Genomic DNA, 19,239 nt, shown 5'->3' on the forward strand with positions numbered 1-19,239 from the left:
CCATTATCACTTTGATGTTTAATCAGGTCAAAGACGCATCTCATTCCCACAAATGTACTGCTGAAGCTCACTGTTCTGTAGCGAGAATGAGGTGAAGGCTCTCACGAACTTTCGGATTTGCCACCATAACTTTGATTTACAAAACTCACCAACAGGGGTGTGACCTACTGATACCAGACGTCGATCGCCATGGCTGGTGTGCTTCTATGTCGAACCCCACTACTAACGACGAAGTGATATCAAGGGTACGCACTTGAATATTGCCCCGTTGGGTTTTTGCTACCGACTTTTGTCATTCACGCGCAGTACATGATGCTACTAAGAGCTGCGCGGTTTTTCTGTGAAGTGAGTGTGCCGCACTGTTTGCACCTATGCCACACTCAGAGTTCCTAGATGATTTTCAAAGCAGGGAGCGATGCGTCCTCGTTTATGCCATGAATATGCGCTTTTATTCATTCGTGCTTGCCCTCGGGATGTCATCACCATAGTCAATCGACTATTCCTTTGTTTCGATATCTGAATTTGAAGAGCTTTCCCAATGTACACTATTTTCTCGATGACTACTTCTTCATAGTACCGACAATGTGGATTATCAGCATCCGTCCTGAAGTGTTAATAGAAGCACGCATGCAGTGGGAACCCCTTTGTAATGCATTTTAGTCAAATGAAAAAAGAATAAAGAACCAACTGACACACATGTCAGGCTGCATCTAGTCGCGTCGAGTGGGGTCGACCAAACCTTGGATTGCATGCAAATAGGGGCGTCGGTCGCATTGTACCACCCTGAGAGAGAAGTAGTTGCGCTCATGCATTGCTCCGATGGTACTTGTGCTACTCTCCTCCTTACCCTCTACTTCTCAGTCTCCGCTCATTCCTCTTTCTTCCTTCCTCATCCTCTCATTCGCTTCTTCTCATCTCATCATACCATGTCTCGCGAGCTCAGAGTCACTATCGTTGGCGGAGGAATTGGTGGGCTGGCGTTGGCCAATATGTTGGAAAAGGCGGGAATTGAATACCTGGTCCTCGAAAAATCTTCGACCATCACGGCCCTGGGTGCTTCTCTCGGATTGGATGCCTCGACGCTCCGAGTCGTTGAACAGCTGGGCCTGTTAGATGACTTTCTGCAAGCGTCCAAGCCCGTGAGGTGGTTCAACTTTTACAACGAGGCCATACAGTCTACCGGCCGGGTCGATTTTTCGTGCATGGAGGAGATGTAAGATATTGACACAAGAGTCAACGTTCATATGCAACCCCCCGTTTTGTATCTCTACCATAAAGGACTGAGCCAATTAACCTTTTTTTTTTTTAGTGGTGGCTATCCAGCTATCATTCTCGACCGCCCTGCATTCTACCGATGCCTACTCAAAAATCTGCCCAAGGAAAAGATCCTCTATGGCAAGAAGATGGCTTCTATCGAACAGGACCTGACCAGCGCCACAGTGCGATGTGTCGATGGCAGGTAATGTTACCAAGTTGCCCCACCGACCTTGTCCCTGATCGATTGGGCTCTCGTCAGCTGGCCGGCGTTCTGAATTGTTTGGAGTCCGCGTCTTGAACCATGTGTTACTCTAATCAATTTTCTATTGCCAATATTTGATCCCGATAGCTCCTACAAGAGCGAAATCGTCGTCGGTGCAGATGGCGCGTACTCGACTGTTCGCAAGCACATGTACGAAGAATTGGCTAAGAAAGGCAAGCTTTCTGTGAATGATGCCAAGCCCTTGACGTTTGACCAGCATTGCCTTGGTGAGTGTTTCTCCGCCTTCGTTCTTTTTTGTTCATGGCTCAACCCCATCTCAATCAATTTATGTACCGAACCCTAATCTGATGTGTAACACATCCCGGCTATCTCTTTGTTTTCTTTGGCTGCTTGCTCGCAGTTGGCGTCAGCGAGCCATTGGACCCCCAGGAGCATGAGATAATTCGAAGAGAAACAACCGACTTTGAGATTGTCATTCCCAAGACCGACCCATTCTATGTAAGTGGCTCTGCTTTGAACTGTGGGTTATATTGGAACTGTGGGTTATATTGGAACTTGAAGAAAGAGTTCCTTATGCTTTTTATTTTATTAACTCGTACGAACTAGGCTATCTATATGCCATTGCCCGGCAATCGCGTCTCCTGGGCTGTGATTCATAATGTTCCCAAGGCGGAGGCCAAGGTTGGAGAGGGCAGATTGTCAGAGTGGGGTTCTGAGGCCAGTGAGACAATGATCAACTTTGTCCGACACCAGCCCAGTCCCTTCAAGGGCACTCTAGGCGATATCATCGACAAGACCCCTAAGGAACTTATCTCGAAGATTGCGCTTGAGGAAAAGTATTTTGAGTCTTGGTACGATGGACGTGTTGTTCTCCTTGGTGATGGTATGTACGCGATATATGGTTGCGCAATGTGCTTGAGTTTGTCTACCTGTAACTGCAAATTCTAACCCACGTTGTTTTTTACGTGATGGAAATAGCTTGCCACAAGGTACACAGCCGTTGTCGCATTGGATGTTGGTTTCTAAGGTGTTTTTTATCCAGCGCACTCATCTTTTATGTATGACATTGACAACTTTTGCTGTGATAGGTCGTGCCCAGTGCAGGATTGGGAGCAAATTTGGCCATCTTGGACGCCGTTCATCTCAGCAACCTCCTCGCTGATCTTCCTTCTCCGTCGCAGGAGAATATCACTCTAATTTTCGAGAACTATTTCGACAAGAGATCAAAAATCGCACAGGATGCGTTGAATAATGCTCGTGGATTTGGGAAAGTCATGTCAGACAGGGTAAGGATTGCTGTGCCTTCTTCGATTGCTGACCTACCTCTGGACTAGATATTAAGTATTACTTGTTATACTTTCTGTGTTTTTAGGGCTTCATTCCAGAGTTGGTGCGCAAACTGTTTTTGAACTATGTGCCAGACTGGATGACGCGTTGGTCCAATACGCAGCGTCTGCAGTATCGCCCACAGCTGCATTTCTTGCCCGAGGTACCAGATCGTGGCACGCCCAAGGCCCAGCCCCAGGAGCCGCGAATGTTTGTGCCTGTCACAGTAGCATAGCACGTTTTATAGATCCCTTTCTATATCTGTTTGTGCATACCCTCAATAAATATTAATCCACTCGCCCTGTTTATAGAGGTCACTGTGAACGTATCCGCCAGATGCAAATGATTGATATATGCGACGGAGAGGAACCGTTCTTTAAAGCGGGGAGAGGGTCCCCTTAACCATGTCCCTGACGCGCCAATTATGCCGTGAACTGGACACGTTGGGTCTGTCCCTATTTTCCCTGGCCCCTTGTGTACGATGCAGGTTATATGAGGCACCTTTTTACTGGAGGAGAGCACCACGGTCCTTCATTGCACCATTCCTCGATCCTTCTCTCTTTCTCTCTCTCCCTCCATTCCACTCACTCATCTCGTGCCTACCGAAGTCCTGGCCTCCCGACCAGATTTACTCGCCAGATAACAACCGCCATCGCTTGGTAAATACATGTCTGCTGAGGTCTTTGACGGATCTCAGTCTGAGAAGAGTCTGTCATCTAATCGCTGCGCTCTTCATGCACATTCAGTAGCAGACACACGCGGATTCCAAAAAAAAAAAAAAAAAGAAGCGAATGGCGACTTTTAATCGCTCCAGGGCCAGGTGGCTCTTAATGCTGGCCGTGGTGGCGCTGGCTGCTGTTACGCTGGTCGCGGCCCACAAGGGAGCTCACACCCAAGCTCAGATGCCCAAGGACCACGCTCATGCCAACGTCGACCCCAAAAACGCCGGCGAGTGTCCCTTCCACGCGGCTGGCAAATCTTCAGGAGAGGAGGAACAACTGTACCATGCGCTGCCTATCTACGACAAGGACGGGAATCTCGTAGGATCTGGCGTAGACCTTGGCGATGATGGCACGGTGACGAGCAGTCGGATGAAAGCCCTTTTCGCATTCTTGTTCCCTGGATCGCCCATGGTCAATTCTCTCCTGGGCACGACCTACATCTCGTTGATTCCAAATTTGCTGCTGTACTTTGTTCCGCCAGATATTAAGCCGGAGTCGTTGAACACGTTGGTGGCGTTTGCGGTGGGTGGATTGCTGGGCGATGTGTTCTTGCATCTCTTGCCGCACTCGTTCTTGGGCGAGGTGCATTCGGGCGATTTGGTCACGGCGAACGAGAAGAAGAATGTTGTAGTCGGACTAGGCATCTTTGTCGGATTCTTTATGTTCTTCTGTATCGACAAGGTCATGCGTGTGCTGAGCGGTGGTGAGGGAGGACACAGCCATAGCCATAGTCATGACCATGGCAAGAAGGTCGATGGAGAGAACGAGCACCACCACCATTACGACCACGACCACAAGCATGAGCATAAGCACACCCATGAGGAGAGCAAGGACTCGACTCTTCGTCAGCGTAAGGGTAGCAAGGAGCAGGACGACGTGAACAAGGACAGCAAGGAGCCCGCTAAAAAGGAGATTTCGAACAGCATCAAGCTATCGGCCTACTTGAACCTGATTGCAGATGCGACTCACAACTTCACGGACGGACTCGCGATGGCCGCATCGTTCTATACCTCACCTGCGATCGGAGCCACGACAACCGTCGCTGTGTTCTTCCACGAGATTCCACACGAGGTTGGCGACTATGCGATCCTGATCCAGTCAGGCTTCCCACGCAGCAAGGCGATGATGTCCCAGTTTATTACGGCGATCGGTGCGTTCTTGGGGACGCTTGCCGGGATTGCGATCGAGGAAATGAGCAAGGTCGCGAGCGAGGGCGAGGCTGGAAAGGCCGTTGGGGGGCAGGCGTTGGCGTTGTTTGGGATCGAAAGCATTCCCATGCGTGCGGGGGATTTGGTGATCCCGTTCACGGCGGGAGGGTTCTTGTACATTGCGACGGTGGGTGTGATTCCGGAGTTGCTGACGGTGAGCGGCAAATTTGCAAAGGATGCTCGGCAGTTCGCTTCGGAGATTGTGGCGATGTTGATTGGCGTGGGCATGATGACCATCATTGCGCTGAACGAATAGATGCACATGTCTTTTTGATGCTTCAGGTCGCTTTAGAGGCAGTAAACAGTTATATTGTGCTGTAATGAAAATGAAAATGACAACGACAACGACAACGACAACGACAATGACAATGACAATGACAATGAAAAAAGATCTTGAATAAGCATTAGATGCAGCAGATGAAGGGGGGGGGGCGTGTTGGCTGAGTGGGCCGTTCATAGGGTTTCTAGAATGGATCAATAACGCCCTTCAGGCACCCAGAAAACGTGCGTGCATGGGGAGACAAGGCTAATCAATGGCTGTCCCACGCCGAAATTACCCACGGCTCTCTCCTTTTGGGCTGCAGTAAGTATAAAAAGTCGTCCAAACACTGCCAGGGTTGCACCTCACTTCTTTCTCTCGACTCCCATCCACTCCATCGGTCCTTTCCTTCCATTCCTCTTTTCACACTCCCATTCCTCTTTCCATTTATTCCACTCCATCATGTCTATGTCAAACGCCAACTTCCCTATGGATGCCGAGGGTCGCACCTAGTAAGTAGTTCTAGTTGCCTTAAAGGATACCTTACTTGATCGCCCCATTACAGCTCAAGCAGAGTTCTTGTTACTGATGTCATCGAGTCAATGAACTCTCTTTCTTTTTACTCACAACTCATCTCTATATCGTATTCTTCTTCATTCAATTGTTCTAGCCATGTCGGTGTGAAGCGTGGCGAGCTGGCGAACAGGATCTTGACGGTCGGTGATCCAGCCCGTGCGATCATCCTCTCCCGATCGCTGGATGGTGTCAATCTCGAGAATACGGCATCAAAGGCGATTCCCTCGAACCTCTTCAGCTTCGCCTCCCACCGTGGGTTCCTGACCATCACTGGTCTCTACAAGGGTGTGCCAGTCTCCATTGTTGCCATCGGTAAAAAAAAAAAGAAGCCCTTTGCATATTTGATTGCGTCCGTGGAAAAAAAAAAAAAAAAACTGTGTCGAATATTTCACAAACCAAGGTTTTGTTCTTCTTTCTGAATTTCCTTGTCATTTGATACAGGCATGGGCGTGTCGATGATGGACTTTTTCGTTCGCGAATGCCGCGCGGTCGTTGATGGCCCCATGATCATCATCCGTCTCGGCTCCTGCGGTTCCCTCTCCGACGCTACCGTCGGCGACATCTGTGTGCCCTCAGGTTCATACCTCGTCCAACGCAACGTCAACCACTTTGCCGACGACGTCTCGGCCGTGGACGTGGCAATGCCTTATCATCTCTCGAAGGTCTTCACGGCAGATGAGGAGATCGCCAAGACGCTCGTGAAGAACATGTCATTGCAGCTCGGGTCTGACCACGTCTGGTCCGGAATCAATGCTACGGCGGATTCGTTCTATTCGTCGCAGGGTCGCCAGGATGAGAACTTTGTGGACGATAACCAGGAGCTCTTTACGGAACTGGTGAGACATGAGCCCAGAACGATGACGCTCGAGATGGAGACGTTTGTGTTGTTCCATTTGGCAAAAACTTCAACGGGTGCGCCCCTGATCCGGTCCGGCAGCAGTGGCGCCAATGGCGAGGAGACACTTAGGAAGAACAGCATTCGGGCGGGCGCGTGTATGATGGTGTTTGCACAGCGCAAGTCGAATGCGTTTATTGCGAAGGAGGATGTGATCAGGGTGGAGCCGATCGCTGGTAAGGCGGCGTTCGATTCGTTGATTGAGGTGTCTTTGGGAGGCGTGGATGCGTTGCACCCGAATGGAGGCAGTGTCTGGGAGAGGGCGTTGTCGGCCATCGGGGCTATCTGAGACAGACTACAAGAGACAAAGGTAGTCCGCGGGATGCATGAATAGTGTACACAGGATTTTTGTTAGACTCTCTAGAAAAATGTATATATTCTCTTTTTTCCTTTCGGACCTGAAAAACAAAAAGCTTGGTGTGCTGTTGAAGAGGATGGGATGATGGTTGTAGATGGAGTTGAAGAGAGAAAAAAGCATGCCGTTGTATCGTACGATTCCCAAAAGGCGCTGTTTGTCTGAGAGGAGAGACCGTGTGTTTATGTCCGTGATAAACTGCACACCATTTGTTTTGCTCCGCACCTTGCGTTCATGAACCTTAATTTCTCCACAAAAACACACATAGCAGAGTGAAAGGTAAAGAAAGCTCCCCCGCTAAACCATAAACTACCAAAGTGAAGCTGTTCGCTCGTTCACAGACAGCGATGGCCTTTTAGAGTTGATATACCCTTTCGTGTAACGCGTGGGAAGACCTCCTCTTTTGTCAGCACAAATGCCCTTACTTGTCTATCGTCATCGTTCGTTATCTCGTCTTGTTGAATGATCTCCACAAACGCTATTGTCGTTGCTTTTTGTACATCTTTGTGCAGGGGGGTGGGGGGGGGGGTTTGTGGGGGAGGGAAGTGGAGAATAGGGTGCAATAATCTAGTCCAAAAGGCGGCATGTTCTTATGATGTCGGTATACTCATTACGCGACAAAACTCGCTCACTTGGACAACAAATAGTAACATAAGGAGATGCACAAAAAAAAGAAGGCCCAAACCGCCGTTAATTCGATTCTGCAAGTCGGATTACTTCCTTTCCCCTCTCTTCATTACAGTAGTCTATCTTAAGGTACACGTGTCGCCAAAGATAAGGACCATGTCATACCCCACTACGTCTGTCCCTCTCTTTCTCCGCAGAATCCGGGGAAAGCGGAGACAGCGAGAGAAGGTGGGGACTAAGTGGAAGAGAGATCATGCGCCTCTCTGACCTTGCTCATACCGTAACCAGACTACATGGATCGCTACCTTTCTGAGCATGGCATCCAGAACAAGCTTTCTTTTTTGGTTTCTTTTTTGTTCTCACAATGGGTTGGTTCCCAGGCTGTTCCTTATGTCTGATGAAGAACGCGTTTGTTTACTTCAACATATGCTGTGCCTTACCTTGCCACCCCATCACGTTGGTCTTTGTTTGTCGTTTGTTATATGATCGTTGACAATGCTTTTAGTTTGTAATTCATGAATGAAGAATAGGTTCTAGAGCGTAATGTCGCGCATGTAAGCGGCAAAGAGGCCGATCCTTGAAATCGACACAGCAACACTCCAGTGTGTTGTCGACCAAAGAGGGTGTAATTCCGTGTTCTTCCACTTTGTGCAACATTGACGAAAATTGTTATTGGCTGCGTCAAAAATTGAGCTATATAAAAAAAATGGAGCCCTGCTGTGAAAGTAGGAGGAGAGAGGGAAACGGTCTGGCAGATCAGAATATATCGTGCATCTTGAAGATAGTACTGCGGAATGAATAAAGTGGGATGGAGTCCTCTGACCCATGATCCATGGACTAGGATTCACGAACAAGGAAAGAAAGCGGTCAAACGCGGCTGAGGTTCTAGAATTTTTGCATTTGAAAACGCTCATTTTTCTTAGAGTCAACCGCTCATAATGATGTTGAAGTGCATTTTTTTTTCTTTCTTGTAATAGTACTCAGGTTCGAATCCCCGCCCATCTTTAAATAAACACAGTACAGTCTGTCGTAGGGGTAACAAAGGTCTCCGGTTTTTACCAAATTGTTCTTCTCTCGTCTCTCTCCACCGGTTACAGCGGCAAGAGTACATTTCAGCAATCCAGTTCCACCTGCTCGTTCGCCCTTGTTTTGGCCGGCTCTGGTGGAAAGAGTACATGCGATCTGGACACTTTTTTATTTTTTAAAGCGCAGTTATTTGTTCATAAAAAGAAAATGCGGGGGAAGAGCTGGAAAATGTATTAGACAAGTGTGAGATGAAGCAGATCAGCCAGCCTTTTGTCATTGTCAGGAAGTAAACAAGCTGCACTTCAAAGACGGTGATGTGCTGACGCGATTGTATAGGTGTCTATCCCCCGGAAGAGTATATTTCCGATTCGATTGAGGACGACCAACAAACAAACAAATAATTAAATTCTCTATCTACTCGACCAAGACCCACTGGTGTAACCCCAAACGCGCGTTATTGAACGCCGTTTTTTTAATAATATATACGTTTGAATAGGATGTTTAAAACGTTAATCGTTGTATTGTCGTGCACAATTCCTGGCGGTGGGGGGATTAGAAAACGACCGCTTGAAAAAAAAGCAGATCAGTTCGAGCGATAATGTAGTAAGGGGAATGAAGACCAGAATCCTTTGTCGTCATGGTCCTTGGTATAAAAAAAAAGTCCGTGGTTTGTTCCTCCTCAACTAGCGCTAAACCTTCGGAAAGAGTCAGGAGAAGCCAAGCACTTAACGTGGCGTACGTTGCGGTTATACATTGTCTTTCTCGACGAATGGACCGACCGTTTTGGACCCTTTTCTGCGTCTCTGTGATGGGAAGAAAAGACGGGCCTGTAAATAGCCTTGGGGCGGGCATCGAACTATAGTCGACAGACATTTGCGGACCAAAAGTAATGCGGCTGTCTTGACCTAAAAAGGTCGCTGACCCCGAGATCATTACAAACCGCGACAGGAGGGCGAGTGCTCGTGGTTCTTTCATGTGGGATCTAATGTGAAAATGTTCTTTTTGTGAGAAAAAAGGAAATGATGAGAGATGCAGACAGAATGCTGAGTGTGAGACCTCGCAAACGAAGAAATGGATCGCCCTTACATCGATGACGACTAGGCGATCGAGCGAGGCCAGCGTTGTAGATAGAGTAGTGGTTTGTTGGAATACACCACATTCCAGGTACTCTCGCGAGTGGTGAAGACGGTATCCAATCCTACTGCAAGATATTACTATTGAAGATCCGCCAGGAAAAGATACACGCGAGAAGTACTCCCAAACCCACCCACTTACAAGTGGAGGTATTGAACATATTCTTTTCTAGGCTCTTTCATTCATTCAATCCCTGGCACCTTTCCCCTTGAGGCAAAGCTGTTGCCTCGGTTTTTTCGCTGTTGTTCATTTTTCATTCTTAGTTGCCGAGTATATATTCTCAACTTCATCCCTCGTCTTTTTTTTTTTTTTTTTTTTTCTTCTGTGCCCACTCAGATTCTCCACATTCTGTTGCCCACGCACCTTATACCTCCACTTCACGCCCAACTGATTCTCTCGTAGAATCAACTTCCCTTCCCCTCCCCCTCTTCCCCTTCTTCCCACTTCTTCTTCCGTTCACACTCCTCTCCTTTCCTTCTCACGCCATGTCGAGTGAGAAGCAAACGTCGATCCACATGGATGATGAAAAGGCCCAGTTTGAGGACCAGCATCAGAGCCACCCTATCCATGGTTTAGACCACGAGGACGATGATACCTTCTCGCAGCGCTCATACCATGGTCGATTCGGCTTCTACTACCGCCATAAGTCGCTGTTGAACCACCTCCTCACCTTCTTGATCTGCACCGGTCTCTTCATCCCCGCTGTCATCATCCACAAGTCCGGTAACGTCCTCGTGCTCTCGTTGCTGTATGCTGCCATTGTCTGGTGGTTGGCCCTTCAGCATCTGCCCGTGGGCTCCGTCTCGGGCCCAATTGCCTTTGTCTGGAACGGAGGCGCTAGGGCCTTGAACATGCTGCCGAGTATTGCGGTTAAGGTCATTGGGTATGGTGTCCCGCCTCTGGCCTTGATCCTCACTGCTGCCCTGAGAGCCGATGATATCCATGGTACCCGTGGCCAGCGCTTGATCTCCTGCTTGGGTCTCGTCGTCCTCTTGCTGATCACCATTGCTTGCTCCAAGGTAATATCCATTTACTCACCCCACCGCCACTTATGTCTTTACTTTGGCCGTTATGAGAGGGAGTGCATCATTTTGGACTGGGTAGTGGGGGGGGAGGGAGGGGCGCTAATGGCCTGTCGGTCGGCCCTTTGGCCTTTTGCCCAATGATGAATTTACTATTAGTAGTCCGCGCTATGTTGTTGCTGTGTATCTGCTAGCATAAAAGGATGCATTATGATGTCTTCCTATGTGCTCTTCGTGGTACCCATCCCTAGGATCCAATTCCAAATACACTATTAGTCCTCGTCTCTGCCTCATTAGCATGTGTCCCTCCCTCCATGGGATGAGCATGTGCCGATGAGGCATGAATCACATTCGATGCATCCCTCCCTCCTTCTACGTTTATTCGTGTCCCCCTCCCCATTAATGCAGTCTAATTATTCTATGCTACGCGTCAACTGTTTGCTCGCCTTGTAACCAGCTGAACGGATTTTGTGCTACCCTCTCCATGGTAAATATACACAACAGATCACTTATACACCCATGTACACATTTGCGCGCATTCTGAACCCACCCAATAGAACCATAAAGCTATCTCCTGGAAGATCGTCTGGACCGGTATCTTCATGCAGTACATCCTCGGTCTCCTCATTATCCGCTGGTCCGTCGGCTACGATGTCTTCCAATTCATTGCCCAGCAGGCAGAGAACTTCCTCAGCTACGCCTCCCAGGGTCGCGAGTTTATCTTTGGCCCCAATTCCGTCAACTATCACGGCGAGGACGTCGCCTTCGCAAGCTCCTTTGCGGTCTCGGTCCTGCCCGCCATTATCCTGTTCGCGGCCGTCATCCAGTGCCTGTACTATTACAACATTGTCCAGTCTGTCGTCGCTAGCATGGCCTCGCTCGTCATTCATATCATCGATATCTCCGGTGTTGAGTGTGTTGCTGCCTGCGCTGCACCCTTCGTCGGCATGTCCGAGGCCTCGATGTTGGTCGGTCCTTTCGTCTCTGAGATGACCGACGCAGAGTTGCACCAGGTCTTGACCTCTGGTTTTGCGACCATCTCTGGTTCCGTCTTCTTGGGTCTTCTGTCCTTCGGTGCTGATGCTACTGCCTTGTTGACCTGCTGTATGATGTCCGTCCCCTGCGCTATCGTCATCTCGAAGATCCGTTTCCCAGAGGAGGAGGTCCCTCTGACCAAGGGAACTGCTGTCGCACCCGCCTACAAGGACCGTGAGTCGAACGCGATCCACGCGGTCTCGAACGGAGCCATCTTTGGTATCAAGCTGTGCATTGTCATCATCGCTGTGCTCTTGGCCGTTATCTCGCTCCTGGGTCTTGCCAACGGCTTCCTCGGCTGGATCTTTGATTTCTATGGTGTCGATATCTCGATTGAGAAGATCGCATCCTGGGTGTTGTACCCCCTGGCGTGGTTGATCGGTATTCCTAGCAGTGACCTGACGCCAGCAGCCGAGGCGATGGGTATCAAGTTTATTTTGAACGAGTTTGCGGCGTTTGGGCAGTTCACGAAGATCCAGGACACATTGAACCCACGCACGGCCTTGTTGACGACGTATGCGATGGCATCGTTCGCGAACGTTGGATCGATCGGTACCCAGATCTCGTTGTTCTTGACGTTGGCACCCGATCGTGCGGAGGCGATTGCCAAGCTGTCGTTTTCGGCTTGTTTATCGGGTGCGGTCTCGACCCTGATCTCGGCCTGTATTGCTGGCATTGTTTCGTAAAAGAGAAGGGGTAGAAGCTGCTTAGGCCTATTTATTTATTTATATATTATTTTTTTGTCTATGTATGTATCCATATTCTTACCTCTCGCATGGTACCGCCAAACAGTCATCGTTTGTCGTCGTCGTCATCGTCGCCACACACTCACACCCTAATAAAAAGAAAAAACTACCAGATATATATATACCAAAATATACTCTTTTTTCATTGTGTGTTATCTATTACATACTTCACTTTTCATGAATTTGAGAGGTATTACCCCGGGTCGCGTTGCATCGTTTTTGTAAATTCTAAAACACCAACCATACTCTTTTCTGAGCGTGTACATGCCTGCGGAGCGAATACCAGAACGGTATAGGTCTTGGACTCGTACAAGCATAGCCTACCTCAACGTTAAAAAAACTGTCCGACCCCCACCCCACGCGATCGAAAAAGGCAAAGCCAAAATACATCCTATCACAGGGGTCATTTCTAAAGCTCGATAAGCTCGATGAAACCAACCCTTGCATTTCCGACAAATTAGGTCCCCCTCATTTCCTCCATGCGGTCGCGCAAGTAATTCGAACGGTGTGGTCCCAGCGGCATTCGATATTGAGAAACATCAACCCTTGCGGTTACTAGGGGTTTATGTATATAGTTCGGAGTAAATTTCCGTTGTTGTCAACAATGCTAGGAGGAGAGGGGCAGAGTCCAGAGTTCGGTTAGCGGTGAAAGGTCGATTTGGCTAGTCGTCAGCAAGGCGTCCCTTTACGTCTATAAGAATTGTTGTCTCTACGGTTGCTCTTTGTTTCTTATTTTCCTTCTTCCGTCCTCCTTTTGCTTCGTCTTCTTTCTTCGTCTTCGCCTCCTTCACTTCTCAAGAGCTTTTCTTTCAGCACGTATCCTTCCATTAGAGCATTCGACGAACAACACTTTTCGCAGACCCACATACATACATACATACATACATACATACATACATACATACATACATACATACGCTTGACGAAGGATTTTGCAAAACGATGGGGACTTCTTTGCAGCTTCGTACCCGCGCTCTACGCGCCTGGTATCCTTTTTTCGTCATACTCTCGATCCTCTCAGGTATAAAAAATACGCGCGAACGCCTCATTACACCAGCTGAACACCCCTCCAAAGACTGTCACACCTTGTTTATAACAGTGATTGTTTCTGTGGTACAGCCGCTTGGACTAATAAAGAGAGTAACAATGCACGAAGGAGGGGATTGATCTCTGTGAACACAATTTTTCGCTCGCAAACGCATGGCGGCGGTGTGACAATATCGGTCTTTCGTCAGTTTTTTTTGGCGCCTCTGGTTGCTGCTGGTTTGGCTTTTGCTGCCACTCTCCCGGCTCTCGTAACCACCTCGCCCCTTCTTGTTTCTCTTCTTCCTACACCCCTTCCTTCCCTCCTTCCTTCCCTCCTTCCTTTGCTCCTTCTTGATACGTTACCCACCCATCAATCCACTCATCCATTCTCTCTCCCTCTATCACTCTCTCACTCTGTTCCCTTACTATGGGCTTAACGAATGTCATTGCTTGCACGGGGGTTTTATTGGACACAATCGAGCGAGATGTAGAGATGTAGAGATGGGACGGACCCTGATATTGCTTTGCATGACCGAGGAGGGCCTGGAACTTTACGGTTAAGGTTTACGGTTGGTTAATTGGTTTGACTTCAACGATCCAAATAAGTAAATTGTGTCCATCTTCATTCGTTGAAACCGGCCTCCCCCTCCCTCCCCCCCCTCCTCTCCTCTCCCCCCTTACTCACTCCCCCCGCTTTCTTTCAAAAAAACTTATTAGCGACGACATTCGTGTCGATGACGACGGGTCAGGCCCAACAGTCGCAGCAACTGTGCAGCGAACAGATGTGCATCTCGGCAACGATCTACTCAAAGGATCCGAACAACATCGAGATCTCGCTGTACTCGAAAATCGCGATTGGGTGGGTCGGTATTGGCATGGGCGGCAGTGCAAATGGTATGGCTGGCAATGATCTCGCGGTAAGTTGCACTTTTACATATTTTCAAGAGAATAATGGTCCAGCGACAATTAAGAAACGTCATTCTCAACCTCTTTCTTTTTTTTCTTACTTTATTTATTATTGTCGTCGCCCGTCCTCGTAGGTCTGCTGGCCAAATGCGACGGGTACAGGCGCGGTGATCTCCCAACGTAGCGCGACCATGAACGGAACCCCCTCCGTAACCTCGGCCACGGTCCCCTTCAAGATCCAGCCCCTTAAATCCGGGGTGACCTCGTCCACGAAACAATTCACCTGTACGTTCTCACGTCCACTGTCCTTGGCCACCGCGCCTATCACTACAGCTGCAACATCTGTGAATGTGATCTATGCGGTCGGGTTGCAGGCCGTCAAGGCAGACGCGGGTGGGGATCCTCAGAAGGCGACATTTCAGCGGCATGCGTTTACGGGACATGGGGCCCTTACGATCACAAAGAAGGAGGGTGGAAGTTTGGATGGGTTTAATTCGACGACACCGACAAAGGGTGGGAATAGTGGAACGGTTGGGAGTGGAGGAAGCACTGGGAACGGAAGTGGATCCGATAGTAATACGGAAGATCTGGAGCAGATTCTGGCAGCGCAGCAGTTGTATGAACGACTTGTCAAGGCCCATGGTAAGTACCACACAAAGAAATCCAAGGTCTTTTTTTTTTATTATTATTCTGGTTCGTGCTTCAGAGCTGATCCCCTCCGCTATACTAAACCCGTTTTTTCTTTCTCAATAGGCATCATGATGTCGATTGCATTCCTACTGGTGTTTCCATTGGGGGCGTTGCTGGTCCGGTTCTTCTCCCACCTGCATCATGTTTTCCGCTGGCACCGACCTCTTCAGGTCACCGGGTTCCTTTTGGCCATCACCGCGCTCGTCTGCGTCATCGTCGCGATCTACAAATCCCCCGATGCCGAAGACGGGGTCGAGTTCGAGGCGAACCCGCACACGGTCCTAGGTGTTGCCCTCATTGCTGCCATCATCCTCCAAGTCTGTATCGGCATATTCATCTTCCACACGTTCGATCCTAACCGGGATCCGAGGAAGATCCATGTGCCGACGTGGATGCATCGGATTTGGGGATATGTGGTGTTGATTGCTGGATTGGAGCAGGTGCACTTGGGGATGTTGTTGTATGGAGCCTGGCCGACGGGAAAGGAGGGGATTTGGTATGTGTTTCATGTGTGGATTGCAGTTTTGGTGGTTGTGTTCGTGGGCGGGTCAATTGTGAAGAAGTGGAGGGAGAGCAGGAGGGAGAGGAAGGAGGCTGAGCATGAAGAGTACAAGCGTTAAGTCTGTCTTGGACCACGTAGCACAGCCGCCAACGACGGGTTCACACACTGCAGCCTAACACTCTTTGTCAATAAATATAAATAAATAATAATTTGTGTCTTTCAGACCATCCTCAGGAACATGGATTGAAGGTCGAACGTGTCGTTTGTGCGACTCGTTAATATGTCTTGGGGTCCTGCTGTCTTTCCATGACCGAACTTGAGATCACTCCTCCTTGTGGCCCTCTAATCCTCTATTCCTATGCCTCCTGTAGGAGACCCATTCTCGGCGGGACCCTGTCCCTGCTCCTGCCCCTGGGACCCAGTGCATACGTACGCTCGAATGCAGGAGGATATATGCCGCGAGTGCGACGATGACGATGATTGCCGAGGGAGATTGATGGTAGCTGCGCTAAGGCGGAGAGGTATGGATATGAATCCGCAATTGTACATGTACCTGATTTCGGATCTTCGACAAAAAAAAAAAAAAAAAAAAAAAAAAGCCGGTACGCCGCTTAGAGGGGTGTCTAGTCTAGCGGATAGCGACCCTCGATAGTTCTGTGCATACATGTGTTTCTGTAGCGCGAATTCCCTATCAAATCTTCTACAGAAAGTGACTGTCGGAGTAGTCCGATAAGCGCACATGGCCAAGACACTGGCAAACAAAGGAGAAAAAACTCTAAGCAGGCTGGATATGGAAATATCTGGGGAAGGGACAGCTGCGAAAGTGCGTGTGTACAGGGGGCTCGTTGATGCTGCTCCACTGACTGGACTGGATCGAACGAGGGGATGCGAAACTGGATCCTCGGGGAGGGGTGTCAGCATCTGAAAGAGGACAATGGCCCCTGTAGTGTCAGCGAGAATAACGTGTATGCGCTGCAGACAAAAGAGATGAGATCCGATATTAGTGTGGGCTGCCAGGGTATGTGGACTGGAGAAAGGGGGTGGTGGTAGAAATGCGAGGGAAAGGGTGTTTCTCCGGCTGGTTCATTGGTCAGCTCTCCTCTGCGTACATGTACGTTGTTTTCTGCCGCGTGTCCGAGATGACTCTGACAAAGAGCGCTGCCGCGAACTGCCTGGCCCCCTCCTTGCTATTCCATATGAAAGTCGCATCCGGACAAAATACCTCTGCTGCATGTGCCAAAAGAAAAAAACCTTAACCTTGTTCCCTATCATGATGCTTTTGTGGTTCGGACTGGACGATATCGCGATATGACATGACACCGAGCTGCAGTTGCACCTCCCACTGATTGGACCCTGAAGCAGACAGAGAGATCCGCTCCGTGCCGTGGATCCAGACTGCTGCTGCTGCTGCTGACGGCCAGCCAGCAGTATCCATACCCTCAGGGACATTGGACCTGCGGGTCACTGAGGACGTGGGATTGCACTTCCTCCTTTTCCAATTACTGTCGCTTTGCGCAGGGATGGCCATATAAGAAAGACCAGGCAAGAACCCGACCGGAGGTTTTGTTTGATCCTTCCAGTCCCTATTTAAAGGCAGAGAGTATAATGAACTAGACCAAGGAAGTCGCTCGTTATTCCATAGGGACCACAAAGAGATACGGGCTCGAATGTGCTTCGTGGACACCTTATCGGGTTCTTAATTGACCATCCTATTCCAATGACACGCACGCTACCAGTTCAGTAACAGGATCCCCCTCTGTCCCTCTGTCACTTTGCTCCTTGTTTGCCCCTTCCGAATATCCCCAATGGCGTGTATATAAAAGGGATGCTATCTTTCCGTGTGTTTCTTCATTCATTTCTCTCAGTCCTCATCTCTGTCTTTTCACGTTTTTGCTTTTATTCTCTTACCATTGCTCCAGCTGGTTATCAGTCCTTTCACATAGCACACACACTCTCTCTTTCTCTCTCAAGCAGGTGTTTTCCCATCCTACTCTCCACACCACCATTACACACAGACACCATCCGCATACATTCCGATCTGGCCAGCAACAGTAGCACCAGATCGATTAACGCAAACTCTCACAGCGTCACACTCCACGTTTCTCTTGAGCTCTTTCTCCCCCCCTCCCGCCTTTGGCTCATACGCTCAGCTCAAGGCTCAGCCCTCTTCCTCCTCTTCTTCTTTTGCTAAAGCGCGCCATCTGAGCTTGCTCCGCGTCCTTTCCTTTATACACACAGATCCCAACAAATGGATCCCACAGAGTACAAGCCAGGCGATATCGCCTGGGTGCTCACCTCGACCGCACTGGTTTTCCTGATGTGTCCCGGTCTCGGTCTGTTCTACGCAGGCATGGCCCGCATGAAGCATTCACTTTCACTGATGATGCTCTCGGTCCTCGCCGTCGCCATGATCTCGATCCAATGGTACCTCTGGGGATTCTCCCTGACCTTCTCAACAACGGGTGGACCCTTTATTGGAAACTTTGACCATATCGTTGGGCGTAACATCGGATGGGAGCCTCACCCAAGTGCACCGCATATTCCTTCAAGCGCCTTCTTCCTGTTTCAACTCATGTTCGCGGCAATCACCCCTGCATTGGCGTACGGAGCCTCGGCCGAGCGTATGAGGATCATGCCATCGATCTTGTTCTTGTTCATCTGGAGCACGCTCGTCTATGATGTGATCACCTATTGGGTTTGGGGACCCAATGGATGGTTGACGGTCATGGGAATCATGGATTATGCCGGTGGTACGCCTGTGCATATCAGCTCTGGATCGGCCGCGGTTGCGTACGCGATGGTCTTGGGCAAGCGCAAGGACTATAACCATCCGTCGACTGTTCCACATAACGTTGCCTTCGTCTTCATCGGAACAGCCTTGCTCTGGTTCGGATGGTTCGGATTCAATGGCGGAAGTGCTTTGGCCGCGAACGCGAGGGGTATCCAGACTATCATCAACTCGCACTTGAGCGCCTGTGTTGGAGGATTGGTTTGGGTGATGTTGGACTACCGCCACAACAAGAAGTTGACGCTGATCGGATTCTGCACAGGGGCTGTTGCTGGTCTGGCGACGATCACCCCTGGAGCGGGATTTGTTACGAGCTCGAGCTCGCTCGTCTTTGGATTGGTCGGCGCTGGCGTCTGCAACGTCTGCGTGTCCTGGAAGTCTAAGTACCATTTTGATGATGCCCTGGATGTCTTTGCTGTGCATTACGTCGGTGGTTTGATGTAAGTTATTTTTCCTATTGGCATATTTTTGTCCGCTGCATCAAAAGCAAGTGTTCTTTAATCCTAACATAATCTGTGTCTTTTCTTTTTGAAACATAGTGGGCTTATCTTAACTGGAATCTTTGCTCAGCAATCCATCATTGGTCTTTCTTATCCCATTGGTGCTACGGATGTGCCGATCGGAGGTTGGCTCGACGGTAACTATCACCAAGTTCTGGTCCAACTTTACGCCATCGTCTCAGTCACTGCCTGGTCCTTCGTTGTCACCTACGGCGTCCTTTACCTCATGAACAAGATTCCCGGTCTGCGTCTTCGTCTCGAGGACCATGAGGAAGAACTCGGTACTGATATGGCCCAGATGGGTGAGAGCGCCTATGGTTTTCTGCCTTTGTTGGGTAACCTCGCGGACCGCACCGGCGATACCGAATCGGGTCTTTCGTCGATGAACGTGAAGGATGACCGCAGTACGAGCAACA

General features: G+C 49.4%; 8 protein-coding genes across 8 annotated transcripts; 6 read left to right on the top strand and 2 right to left on the bottom strand.

Moving 5' to 3' along the window:
• The first annotated feature begins 836 nt into the window (after positions 1-836).
• BC939DRAFT_443712 (uncharacterized protein) lies at positions 837-3,105 on the top strand. Its single transcript, XM_051554578.1, has 8 exons — positions 837-1,213; positions 1,310-1,459; positions 1,607-1,746; positions 1,881-1,978; positions 2,087-2,363; positions 2,459-2,469; positions 2,569-2,766; positions 2,853-3,105. The coding sequence occupies exons 1-8, from the start codon at positions 927-929 to the stop codon at positions 3,039-3,041; spliced, it is 1,350 nt and encodes a 449-aa protein (XP_051414753.1). The 5' UTR covers positions 837-926; the 3' UTR covers positions 3,042-3,105.
• Positions 3,106-3,442: 337 nt separating this feature from the next.
• BC939DRAFT_443718 (ZIP zinc transporter-domain-containing protein) lies at positions 3,443-5,103 on the top strand. The gene is made up of 2 exons (XM_051554579.1): positions 3,443-3,465; positions 3,559-5,103. Exon 2 carries the CDS (start codon positions 3,598-3,600, stop codon positions 4,990-4,992), a length of 1,395 nt encoding a protein of 464 aa, XP_051414754.1. The 5' UTR covers positions 3,443-3,465; positions 3,559-3,597; the 3' UTR covers positions 4,993-5,103.
• Positions 5,104-5,255: 152 nt separating this feature from the next.
• BC939DRAFT_443720 (uridine phosphorylase) lies at positions 5,256-6,965 on the top strand. The gene is made up of 3 exons (XM_051554580.1): positions 5,256-5,507; positions 5,666-5,883; positions 6,013-6,965. The coding sequence occupies exons 1-3, from the start codon at positions 5,458-5,460 to the stop codon at positions 6,753-6,755; spliced, it is 1,011 nt and encodes a 336-aa protein (XP_051414755.1). The 5' UTR covers positions 5,256-5,457; the 3' UTR covers positions 6,756-6,965.
• Positions 6,966-7,931: 966 nt separating this feature from the next.
• On the bottom strand, positions 7,932-8,443 carry BC939DRAFT_69214 (uncharacterized protein). Its single transcript, XM_051561839.1, has one exon. The coding sequence runs from the start codon at positions 8,360-8,362 to the stop codon at positions 7,982-7,984; it is 381 nt and encodes a 126-aa protein (XP_051414756.1). The 5' UTR covers positions 8,363-8,443; the 3' UTR covers positions 7,932-7,981.
• Positions 8,444-8,868: 425 nt separating this feature from the next.
• On the bottom strand, positions 8,869-9,663 carry BC939DRAFT_69257 (uncharacterized protein). Its single transcript, XM_051561841.1, has 2 exons — positions 9,561-9,663; positions 8,869-9,472 (listed from the first exon to the last, which is right to left on the bottom strand). The coding sequence occupies exon 2, from the start codon at positions 9,447-9,449 to the stop codon at positions 9,027-9,029; it is 423 nt and encodes a 140-aa protein (XP_051414757.1). The 5' UTR covers positions 9,450-9,472; positions 9,561-9,663; the 3' UTR covers positions 8,869-9,026.
• Positions 9,664-9,908: 245 nt separating this feature from the next.
• Positions 9,909-12,573, top strand: BC939DRAFT_443728 (Na+ dependent nucleoside transporter C-terminus-domain-containing protein). Its single transcript, XM_051554581.1, has 2 exons — positions 9,909-10,627; positions 11,188-12,573. The coding sequence occupies exons 1-2, from the start codon at positions 10,094-10,096 to the stop codon at positions 12,349-12,351; spliced, it is 1,698 nt and encodes a 565-aa protein (XP_051414758.1). The 5' UTR covers positions 9,909-10,093; the 3' UTR covers positions 12,352-12,573.
• A 1,646-nt stretch (positions 12,574-14,219) lies between these two features.
• BC939DRAFT_474880 (uncharacterized protein) lies at positions 14,220-15,631 on the top strand (the record flags this gene model as incomplete). The annotated part of the gene is made up of 4 exons (XM_051558453.1): positions 14,220-14,354; positions 14,478-14,985; positions 15,097-15,529; positions 15,556-15,631. 4 exons carry the CDS (start codon positions 14,220-14,222, stop codon positions 15,629-15,631), a joined length of 1,152 nt encoding a protein of 383 aa, XP_051414759.1.
• A 2,176-nt stretch (positions 15,632-17,807) lies between these two features.
• Positions 17,808-19,154, top strand: BC939DRAFT_386492 (ammonium transporter AmtB-like domain-containing protein; the record flags this gene model as incomplete). Its single annotated transcript, XM_051551820.1, has 2 exons — positions 17,808-18,763; positions 18,863-19,154. Coding segments are annotated over 2 exons (1,248 nt in total), but the record flags the coding sequence as incomplete, so codon positions are not given.
• Between the last annotated feature and the right edge of the window lie 85 nt (positions 19,155-19,239).

Source organism: Gamsiella multidivaricata (genome assembly GCF_025024155.1).
Source record: "Gamsiella multidivaricata strain RSA 2152 chromosome Unknown BC939scaffold_15, whole genome shotgun sequence".
NCBI lineage: Eukaryota > Fungi > Mortierellomycota > Mortierellomycetes > Mortierellales > Mortierellaceae > Gamsiella > Gamsiella multidivaricata.

Coding starts and splice junctions, on each gene's coding strand:
- BC939DRAFT_443720 (XM_051554580.1), top strand. CDS start 5,458: ATGTCTATGTCAAACGCCAACTTCCCTATGGATGCCGAGGGTCGCACC. Junction 5,508..5,665: donor GATGCCGAGGGTCGCACCTA/GTAAGTAGTTCT, acceptor CAATTGTTCTAG/CCATGTCGGTGTGAAGCGTG. Junction 5,884..6,012: donor AGTCTCCATTGTTGCCATCG/GTAAAAAAAAAA, acceptor CATTTGATACAG/GCATGGGCGTGTCGATGATG.
- BC939DRAFT_443712 (XM_051554578.1), top strand. CDS start 927: ATGTCTCGCGAGCTCAGAGTCACTATCGTTGGCGGAGGAATTGGTGGG. Junction 1,979..2,086: donor CCAAGACCGACCCATTCTAT/GTAAGTGGCTCT, acceptor CGTACGAACTAG/GCTATCTATATGCCATTGCC. Junction 2,767..2,852: donor GGAAAGTCATGTCAGACAGG/GTAAGGATTGCT, acceptor CTGTGTTTTTAG/GGCTTCATTCCAGAGTTGGT.
- BC939DRAFT_443728 (XM_051554581.1), top strand. CDS start 10,094: ATGTCGAGTGAGAAGCAAACGTCGATCCACATGGATGATGAAAAGGCC. Junction 10,628..11,187: donor TCACCATTGCTTGCTCCAAG/GTAATATCCATT, acceptor CCCACCCAATAG/AACCATAAAGCTATCTCCTG.
- BC939DRAFT_69257 (XM_051561841.1), bottom strand. CDS start 9,449: ATGAAAGAACCACGAGCACTCGCCCTCCTGTCGCGGTTTGTAATGATC.
- BC939DRAFT_443718 (XM_051554579.1), top strand. CDS start 3,598: ATGGCGACTTTTAATCGCTCCAGGGCCAGGTGGCTCTTAATGCTGGCC.
- BC939DRAFT_69214 (XM_051561839.1), bottom strand. CDS start 8,362: ATGAGCGTTTTCAAATGCAAAAATTCTAGAACCTCAGCCGCGTTTGAC.